The following is a 19,068-nucleotide window of genomic DNA, read 5'->3' on the forward strand; positions in this document are numbered from 1 at the left end:
GTGTACTGCTGAACTGCATCAATGAAGTTGCCCAAGTCTTGCTCTTCAAGCCTTTCTTTTCTAGACCTGTCTATACACTGCACTCACTGGAGAGTTTACAATATAATGCTTGAGTCCAGAGAAAAGCACCTTGCTAAAGTCTCTTATTATAGATCAGTTTTGCTTGTCTTTGTTCTCTATACAAATGGAGTCACATGGTGAGTTCTCTTTTGTGTCTGGCATCTTTGGCCCAGCGCTGCTTGTGGGACAGATCCATGTCACTGTGTGTAATTATAGATTATTTGTTCTCCTTGTAGGGTGTTCCATTGTATCAATAGACCATTAACTGCAGTGGGAGGACATTTGGATTATTTCTAGTTTTGGTTTATACACATCAGACATGGATCATGTGGCCATGAACATTCTAGGTTGTGATTTTTGGCAAGCACGTGAACACATGTGGACACATTTTGGTTGGATCTATGCTTAGGAGTGAATTGCTGAGTCATAGAGTTGGTATCTGCCCAGTTTTAGTAGATTCTGCTAAACAGTCTTCCAGAGTGACTGTATGAGTCTCTTGTTACATGTTTTTACAGTGATTAACAATTCTTCTTATTTATTTTTTTATATTTATTTATCTGGCTGCATCAGATCTTAGTTGCAGCACTGAGGATCTTTTGTTACTGTGCACCAATTCTCTAGTTGTGTGGTGTGGCTCCAGAACACATGGGCTCAGTAACTATGGCTTAGTTGCTCCGAGGCATGTAGGATCTTAGTTCCACAACCAAGGATTGAACCTTTGTTTCCTGCATCGCAAGATGGATTCTTAACCACTGGACCACCAGGGAATTCCCTCCTGTTACATTTTAATTCATCCTAGTTTCTCTCCTAGGATTGTTACCTCAATTCCAATTTTGATGGGACCCTCCACCTACCCTTCCATCTTAAAGGTCAATGTCTTATCTGTGTCCAGTCATCAGACTGAGGCCCACCAGCCAGAAGTGGGCCTGAAACCCCAAACCCCCCAGCTTCAAGTGTGTGCTTGCACTGACTTGGAGGGGACAGAAGAAAAAAAAGCTGGAGGCTGAGGGAAGATAGGAAAGACTCCTGCAAGGAAGGTGACTTGGTCAGTATGGCAGCATTGCCCCAGCTTCTTTCCAAGCTTTCTGAGGTCCCACTGCCCCCAAAGTTGCAGACTGTAAGAAGGAGAGGTTATGGAATTTCTCCCCACCAGGAAAAGAAAGTTGGTAAAACATGAGAGTTTGGCTGCTGAGACTTTCACTGGCCTGGCTAGGGGGTGGCAGGGTCCTCTGGAGCTGTTACATTTAGTTCAAATTTCTGCTGGGATCTTGGACTCTGTGGATGTGGAGTCATGGTTCCACCCTTCCCCATAACCAGGAGAGTACTTGGATCCAGCTTTCTGCATGAGACTAGTTTACCAGTCTGTGCACAGAGAGAGGCTTTGCGATGCTCACCTGTTACCTTCGAGATCATATTTTCTCTTTGCCTCTTGATTCTGTAGAAGGGTCACAGTCCTTCCTACCTTGGTCAGACCCAAGTGTTTATTCAGTAACTGTTGGGATTCCTGCATCTGCCAGAACTGGGCTCAGTGTTCACTGGGATACCTTGGGGAGCAAGACAGACGGCCAGCCTTCTTCAAGTTTATAATCCAGTCTAGAGCAGGGGTTCTCAAAGTGTGGTCCATGGACCATGAGCAGCAGCACTGCTTGGGAATTAGTTAGAAATGTCGATTCTCTGGCCATACCCGAGATCCCTTGAATTGTTCAACAAGCTCCTCAGATGATCCAACAAATACTGAAGTTAAATCACTGACCGGTAGCATGGGTTCTCCACTCTGTTGAAGGCAATTTCTCCCCCAGGGAACACTTGGCAGTATCTGGAGACATGTAATGTCATCCCACATTGGGGAGGAGGTGGTATTACTGGCTAGAGGCCAGGGATGCTGTTACAATGCACAGGCCTACTAAGAATTATCTGGTCCAAAATGTCAGTTGTGCCAAGGTTGAGAAACCTTGCCCTAGACCAGTTACAACAGATGGCAGGAGTACAGTGGTCCTTCTCTCCTTTTTTTTTCCCCCCAGATGTGTTGCTCCCTGGCCACGTGGCTTTGGGTGAGTTATGGCCACCCCTGGATTCAGTTTCCCCAGCTATGAAGTGAAGGAGTTGGACTCAGGTTGCTGAGTTCCTCTTCAGCTTGTCTGTTCAGTGGCTCCAAACTAGCGACTGGCCGGCCCAGGGAAGTTGGACTGATGCAACCCTTCTCTTCCCCTGGAGGTGGAGGTTGGGGGAATGGGATGGGAAGCTGTGTCACCTGCCTGGAGCCATCCCCTCCCCCAACCTAGGCTGCGACAGCCAGAGTGCAGTTGGCCTTGGATTTCCTGGTGAACAGTGCTTCTCCCCCTTGTGAGCGAAGTTTCTTCAACCAGCCCCACCCCAAAGAGCCCGCTCTGGGGAGGAGAGCCATCAGCTGGCTCCACGCCATAGCCTGCTTTGTACAAGGAGCTGGGTAGGCAGAGTGGCGCCGTCTCTCCTGAGCCTCAGACTTCCACTTTCCTCATACTCTAAATAAAGCAGCAGCCCTGACTGGGGAGATCCGGAGGTCTGAGGGCAGCCGCAGCTCTCCGAGACCCTCCACGCCCCTGGCAGTGAGCGTCTGTCTAGGGTTTCACTCACTGGCCTGGGAGTGTGGGGGTGGAGTTAAACCTAAGGATGGAGGGGCTGAGCTCTGATTGGTCGGACTCATAGGCCCCGCCTCTTCTCGGAGTTCGCGGACCAACCACCTCCTTCCTTACGGACCCGCAGCTCCAGTGCGCGGGGAAGGGGAAGGTCTTTTTTATTATTATTTAATTTTTTGGGAAAAAAATATTCTGACCTGAGAGAGGCCTCCCGTGCAGTCGTGGCTCGCCTGTGCTCTGACTGGGACCCAAAGGGCAGGTATGAAGGCTTGAGGCTGGAAACAGATGCTGAGAGGAAATAAGATGGGGTGGGTAGGTCAGGGTGGCAGGGGAAACATACCCAGCGACAGACCGGGAATGAATGCTTTGGCTACAGATTCTAATCCTCGAAAGTGCGATGTTATTTGGGGCAAGTGCCTTGCCTGCCCTGGTTCTTACCTTAAGTGATAAAGAAAGTTCAGTGAAATTTGGCTCCTTAGTGGGTGGGTTTTCATAGGCCATGGTTTATCATATCCCTTGAAAACCTACCAGCAGACAGTCCTGTTACACTGGGCTAACCTAGAGCTCCTTGCTTCATGTGCATTTAATACCTGCTAATAAATAAAGGGTAGTTAATAGGTGGCAAATTAACATACTGCAGTTAAAACTTGCTTTGTAATCTGAGATCAATAGCACTAAAGCACTGTCCTTGAACCAAGAACTAATATTCTTATTATCTTAATTAAGGTGCAAGAGAAAGGGCTTTAAACTTTCTCCTTGAATCTGTCACTTTGCCCTGGGCTGTGCCAGCATGGCCCATCATGGTGCCCCTTGTCCAGGTCCCCAGAGTTTAGATGCAGTGCTTGAATACTGATCATTTCAACACTCTAGCTCATGGTTCTGTTTGTTGTCGAAGTCCAGGGGAATTAACTATCTGCACACATATCAGATCTGCTAGGCTGGTAGCACCCAGCAATTGTTAAAAGGCAGTAGAGAGTGAAGGTGGCACCCGCAGTCTCCTAACATGGAGCTGGGTGCAGTATTTCACAATTCTGTTTCCCTGGCTGCTTCCCAAGGAGCTGCTCAAAGGGTGAGAACTCAGAATTCACATGGACAAGTGAAAGCCCTGGGATAATTCAACACAGAAAAGGGAAAGTAGGGCATTTAAAACCCAGCGGAAAGTGACAACCGTGCTCTTGACCTCTCTGTGCTGAAGTCAGGTAAGGAAGGTGATGTGTATCATTCACTTGGGAGATTAAAGTCAACTCCTCTTGTTCATCATGATTGCAGCTCCCTTGACAACATCCTGCAACATCTTATTTGCATCCACTGTATATGTTGATCGCACACATATTGGCAAAATGCCTTTCTGTGCCAGACATTATGCTGGGCACTGTGGTCAGGGCAGGGACTAGGATAGACACAGTTCTTGTCTTCCCAGCTCCAGATTCTTACGTTATGACCCACCCAACAGGTGAACCACATCTGTCTCTTCCTGCTGCCAAGGGAAGCTCTGCTCTCTGCCTTCCGTCTTTTCCCACACACTCCCCAGCACCTCACAGTCCCTGCCTTCGAATACCACAAAGACTAGCAGCTGGCTCTTCTCAAAGGGGAGGGGTTTCCCTGGCAGAGACAAAGCATCTCTTTGTGGGAAGTGGGAGAAGCCTGTGCGTATTTTCTTGGCAGAGCAAACCGCAGGGCCTTGGCAAGCCCCCAGCAGTGGATAGAGGGCACACTGGGGTGGGTTTGGTAGCGGCATCCTCCCCCTGCCCCAGGTTTCCAGGGGAGAGTTGGGCTGGGCCTGGGAGGTGGCTCTGCAAAGGTCTCTGGCCTGAGGATGGCGCCCATATTCACACATTTCTCTGACTGTGAACCTTCAGGGGAAGGGGGGTTACTTCCTTGGAAACATGCAAAATGAATAGCTAGATAATAATGCCGAGCCATTGTCGGCCTGGTACTGGTTTGCAGGAACTAAGCTCTTCTTTCTTCCCCTTTTGCGAAAAAAGTAGGGGAGTCAGACAAATGATTAAAACATCTGAGTTTATGTGAAATGTAATAAGCAAGTCTGTAGACAGAAGGTAGATTAGTGGCTGCTTAGGGCCAGGGTGGTGTGGGGGACAAGTGCCAGTAATAGTTAAAGGGTACAGGGTTCCTTTTTGTAGTGATGAAAATGTTCTAGAATTGTGAATATGGTTGCACGTATCTGTGAATATACTGAAAACCACTAGATTACATGGTATGTGAATTAAATCTCAATAAAACTGTTGACAACCAGCTGAGATATATGGCCACATTTGGGCCACTTAACACTCCCCCCAACCCCAGATGCACGTAACCTCCCAGCTCTTCAGACGGCCCCCCCTTGCCCTGTATGTACACCCTGAGGAGAGGCCCCTCTCAGGGAGAGACAGCAAAGAGCAAGTGTGACTCCATCTCCTCTCCTGAGCCCACTGCTCAGAGACGTCCCTGCTCCTCCTGTGGGGGAGGGATGTCACAACAGTGGAGAGAAGCTTCTCAGAAGTATCTGGAGGAAGAGACCCCCTCAGAGAACCATGAGGCCTCAGACATGCAGAGCCCACCACCCAAGGCTATGCAGAAGCCAACCCAGCTTCATCTTTTCTAAATCTGATTAATGAATTCCATAGCTTGGTAGGATTATGGTGATTTTTGTGGCTTTCTCTATTGTTTTCCAATTTTTCCATACTATGCTTATGTTGGCTTCCCTGGTGGCTCACCAGTAAAGAATCCGCCTGCCAGTGCAGGAGATGTAGGTTTGATCCCTGAGTCGGGACCCCTGGAGAAGGAAAAGGAAACCCTCTCCAGTATTCTTGTCTGGAAACTCCCATGGACAGAGGGGCCTGGCGGGCTGCAGTCCATGGGGTGGCAGGAATTGGACAGGACTTAGCAACTAAACAACAACAAATGCTGATGTTATTTTTCATGTCAAAAGTACACAAAATCAAGGATTGGGTGGGAAAGAAGTCAGGATTCTGGCGTTTCCAGCCAGAGGTCAAGGGCTATCTGGCGGACTCTGTTGTTGATGGGCTGTTACTTTTCCAGGAGTCATGTGGCTGGAAATACTCCTCGCCTCAGTGCTGGGCTTTGTCATCTACTGGTTCGTCTCCAAGGACAAGGAGGAGACTTTGCCCCTTGAAGATGGATGGTGGGGGCCTGGGGTGAGGCCCACAGCTGGGGAGGATAAGAGCATCCGCCCATTCAAGGTGGAAACATCAGATGAGGAGATCAATGTAAGGCACCTCTTTCCAGATGGCTGAGCAGAGGGGAGGGCGGGGAGGCCCCATCTGGGGTTGGGCCTCAGGCTGGGCCTGGCACCAAGGAGGGTCTTCCAAAGTGGTCCCTCTAGGGCTGTTTTCTGCCTGCTTTTCTCCTACTGGACTCACCTACTCTGCTCACCCCATCCCTTCTGCTCCTTCCCCCTCCTCTGTCTCCATGTTCCTGGTTCCCAAGGCCCAGTAGTGCCCGCGCGAGGAAAGAAGTGCCAGCTGAATCCAGCTACCTGCATTAAGGGTCACAGAGAGCAGCTGTTTCTGCCTCCTCTGTGCCCCACCTGAAACCCTGGGGATGAGCTTGAAGGCAGAAGTGAGGCCCTTCTTGAAGCCTGGGTGGAGATCATGAGTGAAAACAAGGCTGTGGTGACATAAAATGCTGCAGCGCAGAGAACCTGGCCCGGGGCCAGCTGTGGCCAGGCACCTGCTGTGTGTTTAGACCCTCGTGATCACGTACAGTGACTGCGGTCATGTAGAAACTGAAGCTCAGAGAGGCAAAGCTGTTAATGCACAGTGACCGAGATAATAAGCTGGCGGATTTAGACTCAGATCTGTCTAATGCCAAAGCCTGGGCCCCGTCCTCCGCACATGGCTGGAATCACCAAGGATAGGTGTGACCCTGGAGTAGGCTAAGCTGAGAGCCAGGCTTGAGCAGGACCAGGAGGGTGGGTGGGACCTGGGACATCCCTACCCATCATTTCTTTCATTCTGTGGGTATGGGAGCACCTTCTGTGTGCAGACCTAGTGCCAAGTACTTGGAAGAAGAGAAAGAGCCTTCTCTCAAAGAGCTTCTCATCTAGCAGTTGAGAAGAGGAGCAGATAGTGAAGAATCCCCCTGCAGTGCAGGAGACCCGGGTTTGATCCCTGGGAAGATCCCCTGGAGAAGGAATGGCAACCCACTCCAGTATTCTTGCCTGGAGAAGTCCTTGGACAGAGGAGCCTGGCGGGCTACAGTCCATGGGGTCGCAAAGAGTCGGACATGACTAAGTGACTAACACACACATACTCACATATAGTGTATCATTTAACACTGGTATCAGAGTCGGCAAATCTATTCTGCTACCTTCTTTTTTTTAAATTTAATTTTGATTTTACGTTGGAGTATAGTTGATTTACAATGTTGTATTAGTTTCAGATGTACAGCAAAGTGAATCAATTATAAATATTACATATATCCATTCTTTTTCAGATTGGAACCCACCTGCAATGTGGGAGACCTGGGTTTGATGCCTGGGTTGGGAAGATCCCCTGGAGAATGGAAAGGCCACCCACTCCAGTATTTTGGCCTAGAAAATTCCATTGACTATATAGTCCATGGGGTTGCAAAGAGTCAGACACGACTGAGCAATTTTCACTTTCCCATATAGGTTATTACAGAGTATTGAGAAAAGTTCCCTCTGCTGTAGTATAGGTTATCTATTTTATGTATAATAGTCTCTGCCACCTGCTTTTGTACAGCTCCCATGCTAAGAATAGTTTTTACACCTATTTAAAATCAAAAGAAGAATAATACTTTGTAACATGAAAATTACCTGGCAGTCAAATTTCAGTGCCCATAAGTAAAGTTTTATTGGAACACAGTCACTCCTATTTGTCCATGTACCATCTATGACTTTTTCCATCCTACAAGAACAGAGTAGGTTAGCTGTGGCTCAGAAAACCTAAGCTACTTCTGATCTGGCCCTTTTGAAAAAAGTTGGCCCCCCAAAATAAAAAAGTTGGCCACCCCCTGCCATCTATGTGCTGTGTGCTTAGTCGCTCAGTTGTGTCCAACTCTTTGTGACCCCATGGACTGTAGCTGACCAGGCTCCTCTGTCCACAGGATTTTCTAGGCAATAATACTGGAGTGGGTTGCTATTTCTTCCTCCAGGAGATCTTCCCAACCCAGGGATCTCCTGAGTCTCCTGCATTAGCAGGCAGATTCTTTACCACTGAGCTACCTGGGAAGCCCCCCTTGCTGTATATAAGCCTTGATAAATTAAAAACACATTTTGTTCATACATTTAAAAACAAAAATGAGAAGTAACCTGAAGTTGAAAGTGAAAAACCTATGTTTGGGGAACAGCCACCATTGGGAAACCAGGAGCTTTCTTCTGGGATAAACCTGATGACCCAGAACACATGTCTGGAGGCCAGGAGCCTCCTCATCCCATCTGGTGAAATTTTGCTTTGCCTTTACTGTAGCATGGGGTCTGGTGGCTGCAGGGTTTTCTCTGTCTTCTGGAAACAAACTTTCTCTTGTGCTCTGCCCCACTCACCTTCTCTCCTTGGGGTCTCACATTTTCTCCAGGACTTACATCAGAGGATTGACAGGGTCCGTTTAACTCCACCTTTGGAGGACAGTCGTTTCCACTATGGTTTCAACTCCAACTATTTGAAGAAAATCATCTCCTACTGGAGGACAGAATTTGACTGGAGGAAGCAGGTGGAGATTCTCAACAAATACCCTCACTTCAAGACTAAGATTGAAGGTATGTTTCCAAAACACCAGCTGGAGGGGGATGTGTATGACAGAAACGACCTTCATAGACACTTAAATAACACTGGGACTTAAATAAAGCCGGGAGACCCAGAATTCGATTATTGGTCAGTGAGATGTATTTGGAAGGTATAACCCCACTCAGATGCAAAAATAATGCAAAATCCCAACAAATCCAATGGTCTTTTGAGCTAAATGGGAAAACATATAAATAAATTAAAAACCAAAGAATTGCACCATCCAGTTCAATGATGGAACAATCTTTGGGAGGATGGAGATGAGACCTAGATCTGGGCATGGCCTCAGTCAACTCAGCCGCTCCTTGAGGCTTTGGAGTCTATGATACTGTGACTGTTCAAGGGTGCTCAAGCTGTCAGTCAAGGTTCGAATAAAAACTGTCCTGTGTCTAAAGCTTTAGACCTCCTGTCCCAACAGTATCATAGGTTGTCACCTAACTTCACCTGGAAGGAAAGCTATCTTCAAAATGTTCTTGGAAAGGTGAAAGTGAAAATGAAGTCGCTCAGTCGTGTCTGACTCTTTGCGACCCCATGGACTGTAGCCCACCAGGCTCCTCCGTCCATGGGATTCTCCAGGCAAGAATACTGGAGTGGGTTGCCATTTCCTTCTCCAGGGGATCTTCGCGACCCAGGGATCGAACCCAGGTCTCCCTCATTGCAGGCAGACGCTTTAACCTCTGAGCCACCAGGGAAGCCCAACCTAAGTTAATTTGGGATAATAGTTTCCATAGTGGAAAAGTATTTTTTTTAGCCCAACACAGATTTAGAATCAGATATAGAAATGTTTAAGAAAATCAAACTCATGCTGTTAATTTGTACAAATTTATCTATTTGTTTTTAATTATAGTAAAATATTCCCCTGGAATGGGAAATGGCAACCCATTCTGGTATTCTTGCCTGGAAAATCCCATGGACAGAGGAACCTGGCAGGCTATTGCCCATAGGGTCACAAAGAGCCAGACTCCACTGAGCACACCCACAGAGTAAAATACATATAACATAAAGCTGACCATTGAAAGCATAAAGTATACCTTGTTACCTGTAATGTCACAGTGGACTAAGTACTTTTATATTGTTATCCAGCCAGCACCTCCATCTATCTTCAGAACTTTTTTTATTTTGCAAAAACGGAAACTCTGTCATTCAGCTCTAACTCCTGTTTCTCTCCCTCTCCCTAGCCTCTGGAAACTACCATTCTGCTTTCTGTTCTGTAAACGTAAATATGAATTCTGAATCTAAGGACCTTGTATGAGTAGAATCATACGATATGTGTCCTTTTGACTGGCTTACTGCACTTAGCATGCTGTCCTCAAGGTTCATCCATATTGTAGCATGGGTCAGAATTTCCTAAGGGGGAATAATGGTACATTTTGAATAACGGCACACGTTGTCATCCGTCAATGGACACTTTGGTTGCTTCTGCTTTTTAGCTATTGTGAAAAATATTGCTGTGATTATGAATGTACAAATATCTGTTTATGTTCCTGTTTTCTGTTCTTTGGGTATATACCCAGAAGTGAAGTTGCTGAGTCAACTAGTAATTCTATGCTTAATTTTAGAGGGAACTATAATACTGTTTTCCATAGCAGTTGTACCATATATGTTTATCTTAAAATATTCAGAGAAGTTAAATTTACCTTCCCAAGGGTGAAAAGGGTCAAAATTGCCCAGGTTCCTAATTTTCCACCCAAGGAATACATATAAATTGAAAATTCTAACTGCTCACATACATACTGTATGTGTGTGTGTGTGTCAGCGTGTCTCTTTTCCTGACTCCCTGGCCTGAAATTCGCCCAAGAGGACCTCCCTTCTCACTCTCTCTGCTGCCATCCTCCTCCCTCATATTTAGGCCTTTTCAGGGTCCTTTCTGCTCCCGCACTGACCCCTGTGCTCCCGGCTGCTCACGGCTCAATCTGTGACCTCTTCTCGACGTTCTCTCCTCATCCCCACTAGCCTCCTTATTCGGCCTTCTTGTCCCTGCCACTTCCCTGTTCTGTGATGAGCTTCTGGCTCCAGGCCATGTCCTGGACGTCCTGCTAAAGATCAGTCTCAGACTGTCTCAGATCAGACTGTTCTCAGACAGTCTGAGACATGCAGGGGTTTCAGGGGCTTCCCAGGTGGCACTAGTGGTAAAGAATCCACCTGCCAATGCAGGAGGCATAAGAGACTTGGGTTTGATCCCTGGGTCAGGAAGATCCCCTGGAGGAGGGCATGGCAACCCACTCCAGTATTCTTGCCTGGAGAATCTCATGGACAGAGAAGCCTGACAGGCTACAGCCTATAGAGTTGCAAAAAGTCAGACATGAACAAAGCCACACACACACACACACACACACACATGTGGTGGCCTCTGGGGAGCCCAGCACCTCCCAGCGGGGGCAGGGAGTCGCCTGAGTCACAGGGAAGTGGAGGTTCAGGGCTGGAACCCAGCTCTCTGGTGTCCCAGCCTGTCCCCTCCTCCTTCACCTGTGGCCACTATTTCGGCACTGGCCCTCGGCTGTGACCAACCACTCTCCACTGCCCTCTCCCCTCACCAAGCCCATGGATGCCCTCTGAGCCCAGTTTGTCTCCTCAATTCTGACCCAGCAGCCTGGGCACAGAGATCCTATAGGCACCACAGATCCATAGGGCGACCAGGAGAGCGTTTTCACCCCAAAGGGAAGGAGGACCCATAGGGCAAATTTTAACTTTTTTTTTTTTTTTAGTTTTTAAAATTTCAATCTTTAAAATTCAAAAAGTACAGAAGGAGACAGAGTCTCCCTCTCGTCCCTCCCCAGGGACAGCAGCTGCTTCTGTTAAATAACATGCTTCCAGGGATCACCTGCGTATACGCTGCTATACAGAATGGATGTATATGTGTGTTTTTTCTAATTTTAAACTCAGATGATAATGTGATAGAATCTGAATCAAAAATAATCTCACACCACACTGTGTGTTCCAAAGGAGTTAACATTAACTACTAAATTCAACTTTAGGAGTAAATTTAGCAGCATAGAAGGACACCCAAGATATATTGTTAAGTGGAAAAAAAAAATCAGGTTCCAAAATAGAATGTATGTAGCCTTCTATTTTTGTTAAAGGCAAGTTATGTTCTCTGTTTTCAAAAACGTATGAAACTGTCACAGCCGAGGAGGAGCCTAAGGAGACTTGACAGCTAGATGTGACGTGGAGTCCTGGATAGGATCCTGGAAAAGAAAAAGGACACTGGGTAAAAACCAAGGAAATCTGAGTAATATTCCATTGCATGTGTGTATGTACCAGTATTAATTTAGTCTTTAAAAGGAAAGAAATCTTATAAGATGTGATGACATGGACGAACCTCGAGGATATTACGAGAAGTGAAATAAGCCAATCACAGAAGAGGCAAAGGTTGCACGACTCCACTTATATGAGGTATCTAAAATTGTCGCGCTCATAGAAGCAGAGAGTAGGATGGTGGCTGCCAAGCGCTGGGAGGTGGGGAACTATAGAGTTACTAATGACCGGGTATGAAGTTTCAGTTATCCAACTCGAGTAAGTTCTAAGTATGGCGAAGAAAATGGCAACCCATGGACAGAGGAACCTGGCGGGCTACAGTCCGTGGGGTCTCAAAAGAGTTGGACACAACTCAGTGACTGGATACACACGCACAACACACACACAAGTTCTCAGGAGCCACTGAATGACACGGTACCTGTAGATAGCAATACTGTGCACTGTGCAACACACCTAAAACTTTGTGGGGAAAAAGGCAAAAAAAAAACCTTTGTGGAGACAATAGGTCTCGTGTTAAATGTTCCTACCACCACTTAAAACTTAAAAAAAAAACCTAAGGAAATCTGAATCCATAAAGTATGAACTTTTAGTTATTAATGTATCAGTGCTGGTTCATGCATTATAATAACTGTACATCCTAACACGAAATGTTAATAGTAGGGGAGACTAAGCATGGGTATCTGGGAACTTCCAGTGCTAGCTCCACTGTTTTTCTATACATCTAAAATTGTCCCCAAATAAAAAAAATTATTTTAAAAAGTTGGACGGGTAACACAGTGTTCTCTTCGGATCATGAGATTATATGTGATTCCTCCCCCACCCCGCTTTTGATTTATCTTTGTTTTCTGTTTCCTACAGAAAGCACGTATTATTTGTATAGTGAATAAACCACAGACCTTCCTGTCATAGTGAATAAACCACAGACCTTTCTGTCAATGCCAGCCCTCGTGGTGGAGGTGTGACAGCCTCCCTGGCCGTGTTTGCTATGAACGCCCACTTGCTTGGGAAGAGAGACTGTTCTCAAAGTGACTCCAGCGGGGAGGGGGGCCTGGAATCCATTCATCCATCTTTGGCCAGGGTGCTGTTTCAATGCCCAGCACTCTACCTTAAAATAATTTTCTCCACTTTAAAAAAAGAGTTATGCATATGTCCATTGTAGAAAAATTTTAAAGTTCATACAACCACAAAAAAGACTATCATTTGCTTGAAATTCTATTGCTCAGAAAGGACTACTTTTTACATTTTTGTAGTTTATCTTTTCAGACTACTTTTTACATTTTTGTAGTTTATCTTTTCAGACTTTAAAATTCCTATACACACCATATAAATTTATGCATACATGTAACTATTTACAGAAATGGGGTCATACAATGGATCTGGCTTCATAGTTTGCTTTTACCACTTAGCAACATATACAGGACTGATTTCCATATTCAGTGCACATGGACGCTGTCATTTTAGATGACTATCGGGCTTCCCTGGTGGCTCAGAGGGTAAAGCGTCTGCCTACAATGTGGGAGACCTGGGTTCGATTCCTGGGTCGGGAAGATCCCCTGGAGAAGGAAATGGCAACCCACTCCAGTACTCTTGCCTGGAAAATCCCATGGTCTGAGAAGCCTGGGAGGCTACAGTCCATGGGGTCACAAAGAGTCGGACACGACTGAGCAACTTCACGTCATAACGTCATTGTGTTACAGTGACTCTGCTGTATTACAGTGTACTGTGTGATCATAGCTCAGTCATGTCTGACTCTCTGCAACCCACCAGGCTCCTCTGTCCATGGGATTTTTCCAGGCAAGAGTAGTGGAGTGGGGTGCCCTTTCCTCCTCCAGGGGATCTTCCTGACCTGTGTCTCTTGCATCTCCTGTGTTGGCAGGCAGATTCTTTACCACTAGCGTCACCTGGGAAGTCCCTTACAGTGTACTGTTAAACTATAAGTTGTTTCATTCTCTACTGCTGGATATATAAGGCTACCTGCCCCCCACACACAATTTGTAAATTCTTAAACAATGAATACGTTGAGCATTGCCATGAGCCAGGGCCAGTTCTGGGCTCTGGGAATACAGCAGTTTGAGAGCAGCCTGGCCCGGCCTCACAGACAGCTCATGTTCTCACCTGCAGGGGCGCACCAGTCCGTCACTTGCAGGTGGCTGTGAAGGCCGAGTAAGTCCCCTGGGGGGTCTGGAGCTCAGTGTAAGCGCTCAACCAGCGCCGCTGGTGGTGACTGCGGTCTGTACCATGGGGCACCTGGAGTGGCAGCACCATGGTCCCGCTCAGGCAGGCGCAAAGCCTGACTGGCTACCCCGAGAGAGGTGACAGCAGCCTCCCCCACCACAGGGCCCTCTCCCCCGGCCCTGACTGTGTTCTCTCCCCCCAGGGCTGGACATCCACTTCATCCACGTGAAGCCCCCCAACCTCCCCTCCGGCCAAACCCCAAAGCCCTTGCTGATGGTGCACGGCTGGCCTGGCTCCTTCTACGAGTTTTATAAGATCATCCCGTTCCTGACGGACCCCAAGAACCACGGCCTGAGTGATGAGCATGTTTTTGAAGTCATCTGTCCATCCATTCCTGGCTACAGCTTCTCCGAGGCATCCTCCAAGAAGGGTATGGGGCTGCTGCGGGCAGGGCACCTGCCCCAGGGTGGGGAGCCGGCTTCCTTCAGAGCCTGAGGGAGCTGGGGGAGGGGAGCGTCTGAGACCTGAGGAAAGAGAAGCAATGGGGATGATTTGATTGCCAAAGGGCCAGTGTGTCTTCTCAGGATTTGAGGGGCATGGTGGGCCAGGGACCAGGCAGAGTCATGACTGTCCAGAGTGGGCTCAGGGCCTAGATTCTCGTGTCCTTGGGAGCTGCTCCCTCTGGGCGGGTCCATGTCTGGACTCCGTGTTATTCTGGGCCAGCAAGGCTGACTAAGCACTGCACACAGTGTGGACCCACGGACCTCAGCAGGGCTGGCCTCACCGTCTCCTGCACCAAGGCTAGCACCAGGAGCACTTCCTCTGGGCACTGGGCACCCCACCCTTGGGCCCCAGGATTCCTTCTCACCCACTCTGAGCTGCTCTCCCCTCAGCCTAGGGCAGGGTGGGGGGCAGGGAGAAATCGCAAAGGTCACTGGCGGAACCAAAGGCGTGACCTCCCATGATTCTTCTCTCCCCTTAACAACCAGGCTTCAACTCAGTGGCCGCTGCCAGGATCTTTTATAAGCTGATGCTGCGGTTGGGCTTCCAGAAATTCTATATTCAAGGCGGGGACTGGGGGGCCCTGATCTGCACCAACATGGCCCAGCTGGTGCCCAGGTGAGGGTGGCTGTCAGGCGTTGTGTGTATGTGTGCGGGTGTGTGTGCACAGCCCGTGCGAGGTGAATGCATAGGGAGGAAGGTTGGGCATAGTGTCTGAGGCTTGGCACAGTGGCCACGCAGGCAGGATGTTTGTGGGCCCAGGGGAGATAAGAGAGGGTCCCCATCACTCAGCTCTGCCTGGGGAAGTTCGACACAAATCTTCCCTCCCTTTGGTGTCACACAGGACTGGTGACTCTGGGCCAGTTGCCCAGGCCCGGAGAGCCAGCTAGAGGAGGGGGACGGTCAGGGAGTAGACCTTTCTGATGGACCAAGTCCTGGGAGAGAGCTGACCAGAACTTTGTAGAACCTGTATTTTCTCCCCAGCCTGCTCCCTCACCTCGTGTGGTCACCCGAGGGGGCAGATGCTGATGGGGGCTGGCCCTGTGCTCCCCAGCTCTGTGGTCTCTTCCTCCTCCATCTCCCTCCCCATCCTTTATGGCACCCAGGCTCACCTGGCCCTTCTCTGCCCCCAGCCACATCAAGGGCCTGCACTTGAACATGGCTTTGATTTTAAGAAATTTCTACACCCTGACCCTTCCTCTGGGACGGTGTTTCGGGGGGCTTTTCGGTTACACCGAGAGAGACATGGAGTTGATATACCCCTTTAAGAAGATCTTCTTCAGCTTACTGAGGGAGAGCGGCTACTTGCACATCCAGAGCACCAAGCCGGACACCGTGGGTGAGTGCGCAGGCGCAAGGCACCTGGCTCAGCGGTGGGGGTGGGGGTGAGGTTACATCCAATCCATTCAGCAAGGCTCCCAACCAGCGGGGGAAGCCTTACCTACGCTCGGAACACTGCTCATGGGGTGAAAACCTCTTGTGAGGGACTCAGCTCTTTCCACTCTTACGCTGCCTGGCCAAATTCCTGAACAGCTCCACTGAGCAGAATCAGTGTTCCTCGTGACTTTGACCTCCGGTCCCTCCACCCATGAGTCCTACAGGGAGAAGCATAGAGATGGACAGAGGAGCGGGTAAGACAAAGCCTAGTGTTTATCAGTTCTGGGACTGTGGGAAGAAGGGGGTTCCCCAGGGCTGGAGGAGCTCCCCAGTTCAGTGAGGGAAGATAGCATGGATGGAGTTACTGCCATCAGGGCCCTGTTAAGGGATAATATTTTTTTTAAGGTATCAATCATATAGCTATACTAATTTGGAGGGGCATACTATGTATCTTTGTCAATAAAGTAATTTCCAAATTCTAAAAAAAAAACATTTTTAAAGATAAAATCATAAAAATAAAAGATGAACACATGTCAAAATTTTATTTAACTCATTAACTAAAAGCAACTAGTAAAATGTAAAATAAAACAGTTCAAAGGCATTTAGGAACACTAAAATAAATTTGTTAATAAATACAAAACTTGTCAAAATCTACAGGGTAATAATCAAGTAAATCTCCACTGGACTTTTTTTTTTTAATTATTCAGGTTTATTGAGATATAATTGACATACAGCACTGTATACATTTAGGGTGTACAGCATAATGATTTGACTTACATCTTCTGTAAAATGATTGCCATAATAAGTTAACATCCAACATCTCATATAGATTAAAAAACTTAAAAATATTTTTAACCTTGTGAAGAGAATCTGTAGGATCTACTCTCTGGACAAAATTCACTTGCTTCTCTATGAACTAGACTCACTTGCATTACTATTAGTTTTCAACAATTTGCAGACCTGTAAAATATCTGTAAGACAAGGGAAGAAAGGCCCCCTTTACAATCATATGATATCAGAAGGGTCCACTAGAAACTCCTTGAACCCCACTCAGAGGACACCCAGGAATTGTTTTGCCCATGGTCTTTTAGAGTCTCCATGACAGTCCATACTCACACCTTGGGCAGCTCACGGTAATAAGAACAGTGTTTTATAGAACCAGTTTTCTCCCTCTTATTATAAAAGTAACCCATGTTCAATGTCAAAAAATCAAAAGATGCAAAAAAGCACAAAACAGAAAAGACAATCACCTATAACCTCTTGTTCCCTACCTCTCCTCTCCCAGGCCTTCAGAAGAACTGGCTAACATTTTGATTGATGAATTTCCACAAATGGAATCTGTCCATACAACCAGCATTCATTTAAGTAACAGAGCGTGACCCACCAGCCCAAAAGCTCCCTGCACCCTCTTCTGGGTACTTCCCCCCACGCCCAGGGCAGCCACCCTCCTGACCTGACAGATAGATTGCTTTTGCTGGTTTTTATACTTTATATGCATTGGAATCCTCCAATAGGTGCTCTTTTGAGTCTGGCTTCTTTAGCTGAATATTTTGCTTGTGAGATCCATCCATGCCTTTTTTAAAAAGGATTTCTTTTTTAAAAAACAATTTTATTTATTTTTGGCTGTGCTGGGTCCTTATTGCTCTGCAGGCTTGTCTCTAGTTGTGGCCAGCGGGGGCTACTCCCTAGTTGCAGTATGCAGGCTCGTTCCGGTGGCTTCTCTCATTACAGCATACAGGCTCTAGGACCTGCGGGCTTCAGGAGCTGTGGCCCGTGGGCTCCGTAGTTGCAGCTTCCAGGCTCTAGAGCACAGGCTCAGTAGTTGTGGAGCACAGGCCTAGCTGCTCCTTGGCATCTGGGATTTTCCTGGACCAAGGATGGAACCCGTGTCTCCTGCATTGGCAGGCAGATTCTTCACCATTCAGGGAAGCCCCCATCCATCCCATTTTTAATGCTTGCTTTATCGTTGGGCCTATGAATGGATCGATATTTATTTAAAACTGATTCCCTATTTTGGGCTTTTAGGTGGTTTCTAATTTTTCTCTAATCACAGAATAGAAACGAAAAGAAAAAAACACTTTTAAAAAACAGCATTTATATATATTTCTCATTTGGATCCTACAAAACCTGGAGTTGTAGCCTCTTTGGTTTGAAGGAAGCTGCCCATATAGCATATGGATGTCAATCAAGTAGTGGGCGAGGTGTTATCCCTTTTTGTCAGGTAAGGATTCCAAGGCCCAGGGTTAAGGAAGTGAGGTGCAGGAGCACCCGAGTCAGGGCAGAGCTGTGCTCTGACACAGGCTTCCTGTTCACACTGCTGTTCTGTGGGGCCAGCTCCCTGGTCCCAGGCCTGAGTCGCTCCCTTGCTTCTTCCCACACCAGGCTGTGCTCTGAATGACTCTCCCGTGGGACTGGCTGCCTATATTCTAGAGAAGTTTTCTACCTGGACCAATTCGGAATTCCGAGACTTGGAGGATGGAGGCCTAGAGAGGTAAGACCCCATCCACCCCTGCCTGCTGTCGGCTCACCTTCCTCACCCACCTCCCTTCTCACCAATTTCATCTCTTGTTGTTCTGAGTGGGATGGTCAGCAAGTTCCATCTGTTGTCAGATGTCCCACAGATCCTCAGCCTGTGACCAACCCAGCCCCAATTTTTGGATGAGGAAGCTGAGGCCCAGATAGGTCTAGCCGCGCAGTGGAGATATAAAAATTATAGGATGCAAGGCTCAAGAATTTGCTAAACAGCCTCCTTCTGGGATCAAGGAGTCCAGAGGGGCAGCAAGAGCCTCTTTGTCACTAAGACATGAGAGCAGCCCACGGACCGTCCCTCCTGAATCCCGGAAGTGCCTGACATCATGGCTGTATGCCTGTCTCATTTTTGGAAGCTGGTCCTACAGGGTGGCTACAGAAAGTGTGGGGAGGCTGTCCTGTCTCCTGGAACCTTAAAGGCTGCAGCCTGTACGGCGCATGATTCCCAGGTCCCTGGCCTGATTCGAGCTTCCTCAAGGTTGGCCCTGACCCACCTGCTCCAGGGCCCAGCCATTTTTTTACTCCTTCAGAGACACTCAGAGCACCAGTGTCTAATATATGAGAAGGAGTGTATGGATCTGGCCCAGAAGTAGGGACTTGGTCTAAGCCATGCCCAGCACCTAAAACAGCACTGAGCTACTAAGTGAAGTGAAGTGAGTGTCACCCAGTCGTGTCCAACTCTTTGAGACCTCATGGGCTGTAGCCTCCCAGGCTCCTCTGTCCATGGAATTTTCCAGGCAAGAATACTGGAGTGGGTTGCCATTTCTTTCTCCAGGGGCTCTTGCCGACCCAGG

General features: G+C 47.7%; 1 protein-coding gene across 2 annotated transcripts in view; it reads left to right on the forward strand.

Moving 5' to 3' along the window:
* EPHX1 (epoxide hydrolase 1) overlaps positions 1-19,068 on the forward strand; it is a 36,757-nt gene that overhangs the window by 13,656 nt on the left and 4,033 nt on the right. The window contains exons 1-7 of one of the 2 annotated variants that reach the window (XM_055582010.1): positions 2,840-2,934; positions 5,715-5,902; positions 8,232-8,412; positions 14,070-14,297; positions 14,857-14,986; positions 15,502-15,707; positions 18,128-18,236. In XM_055582010.1, the coding sequence (XP_055437985.1) occupies positions 5,720-5,902; positions 8,232-8,412; positions 14,070-14,297; positions 14,857-14,986; positions 15,502-15,707; positions 18,128-18,236 (1,037 nt within the window). In that variant the 5' untranslated portion in view covers positions 2,840-2,934; positions 5,715-5,719. Of the gene's footprint in view, positions 1-2,839; positions 2,935-5,714; positions 5,903-8,231; positions 8,413-14,069; positions 14,298-14,856; positions 14,987-15,501; positions 15,708-18,127; positions 18,237-19,068 lie in introns of those variants that run through there. The other variant, XM_055582009.1, reaches the window with a different exon arrangement.

Source organism: Bubalus kerabau, chromosome 5 (genome assembly GCF_029407905.1).
Source record: "Bubalus kerabau isolate K-KA32 ecotype Philippines breed swamp buffalo chromosome 5, PCC_UOA_SB_1v2, whole genome shotgun sequence".
Taxonomy (NCBI): Eukaryota; Metazoa; Chordata; class Mammalia; order Artiodactyla; family Bovidae; genus Bubalus; species Bubalus kerabau.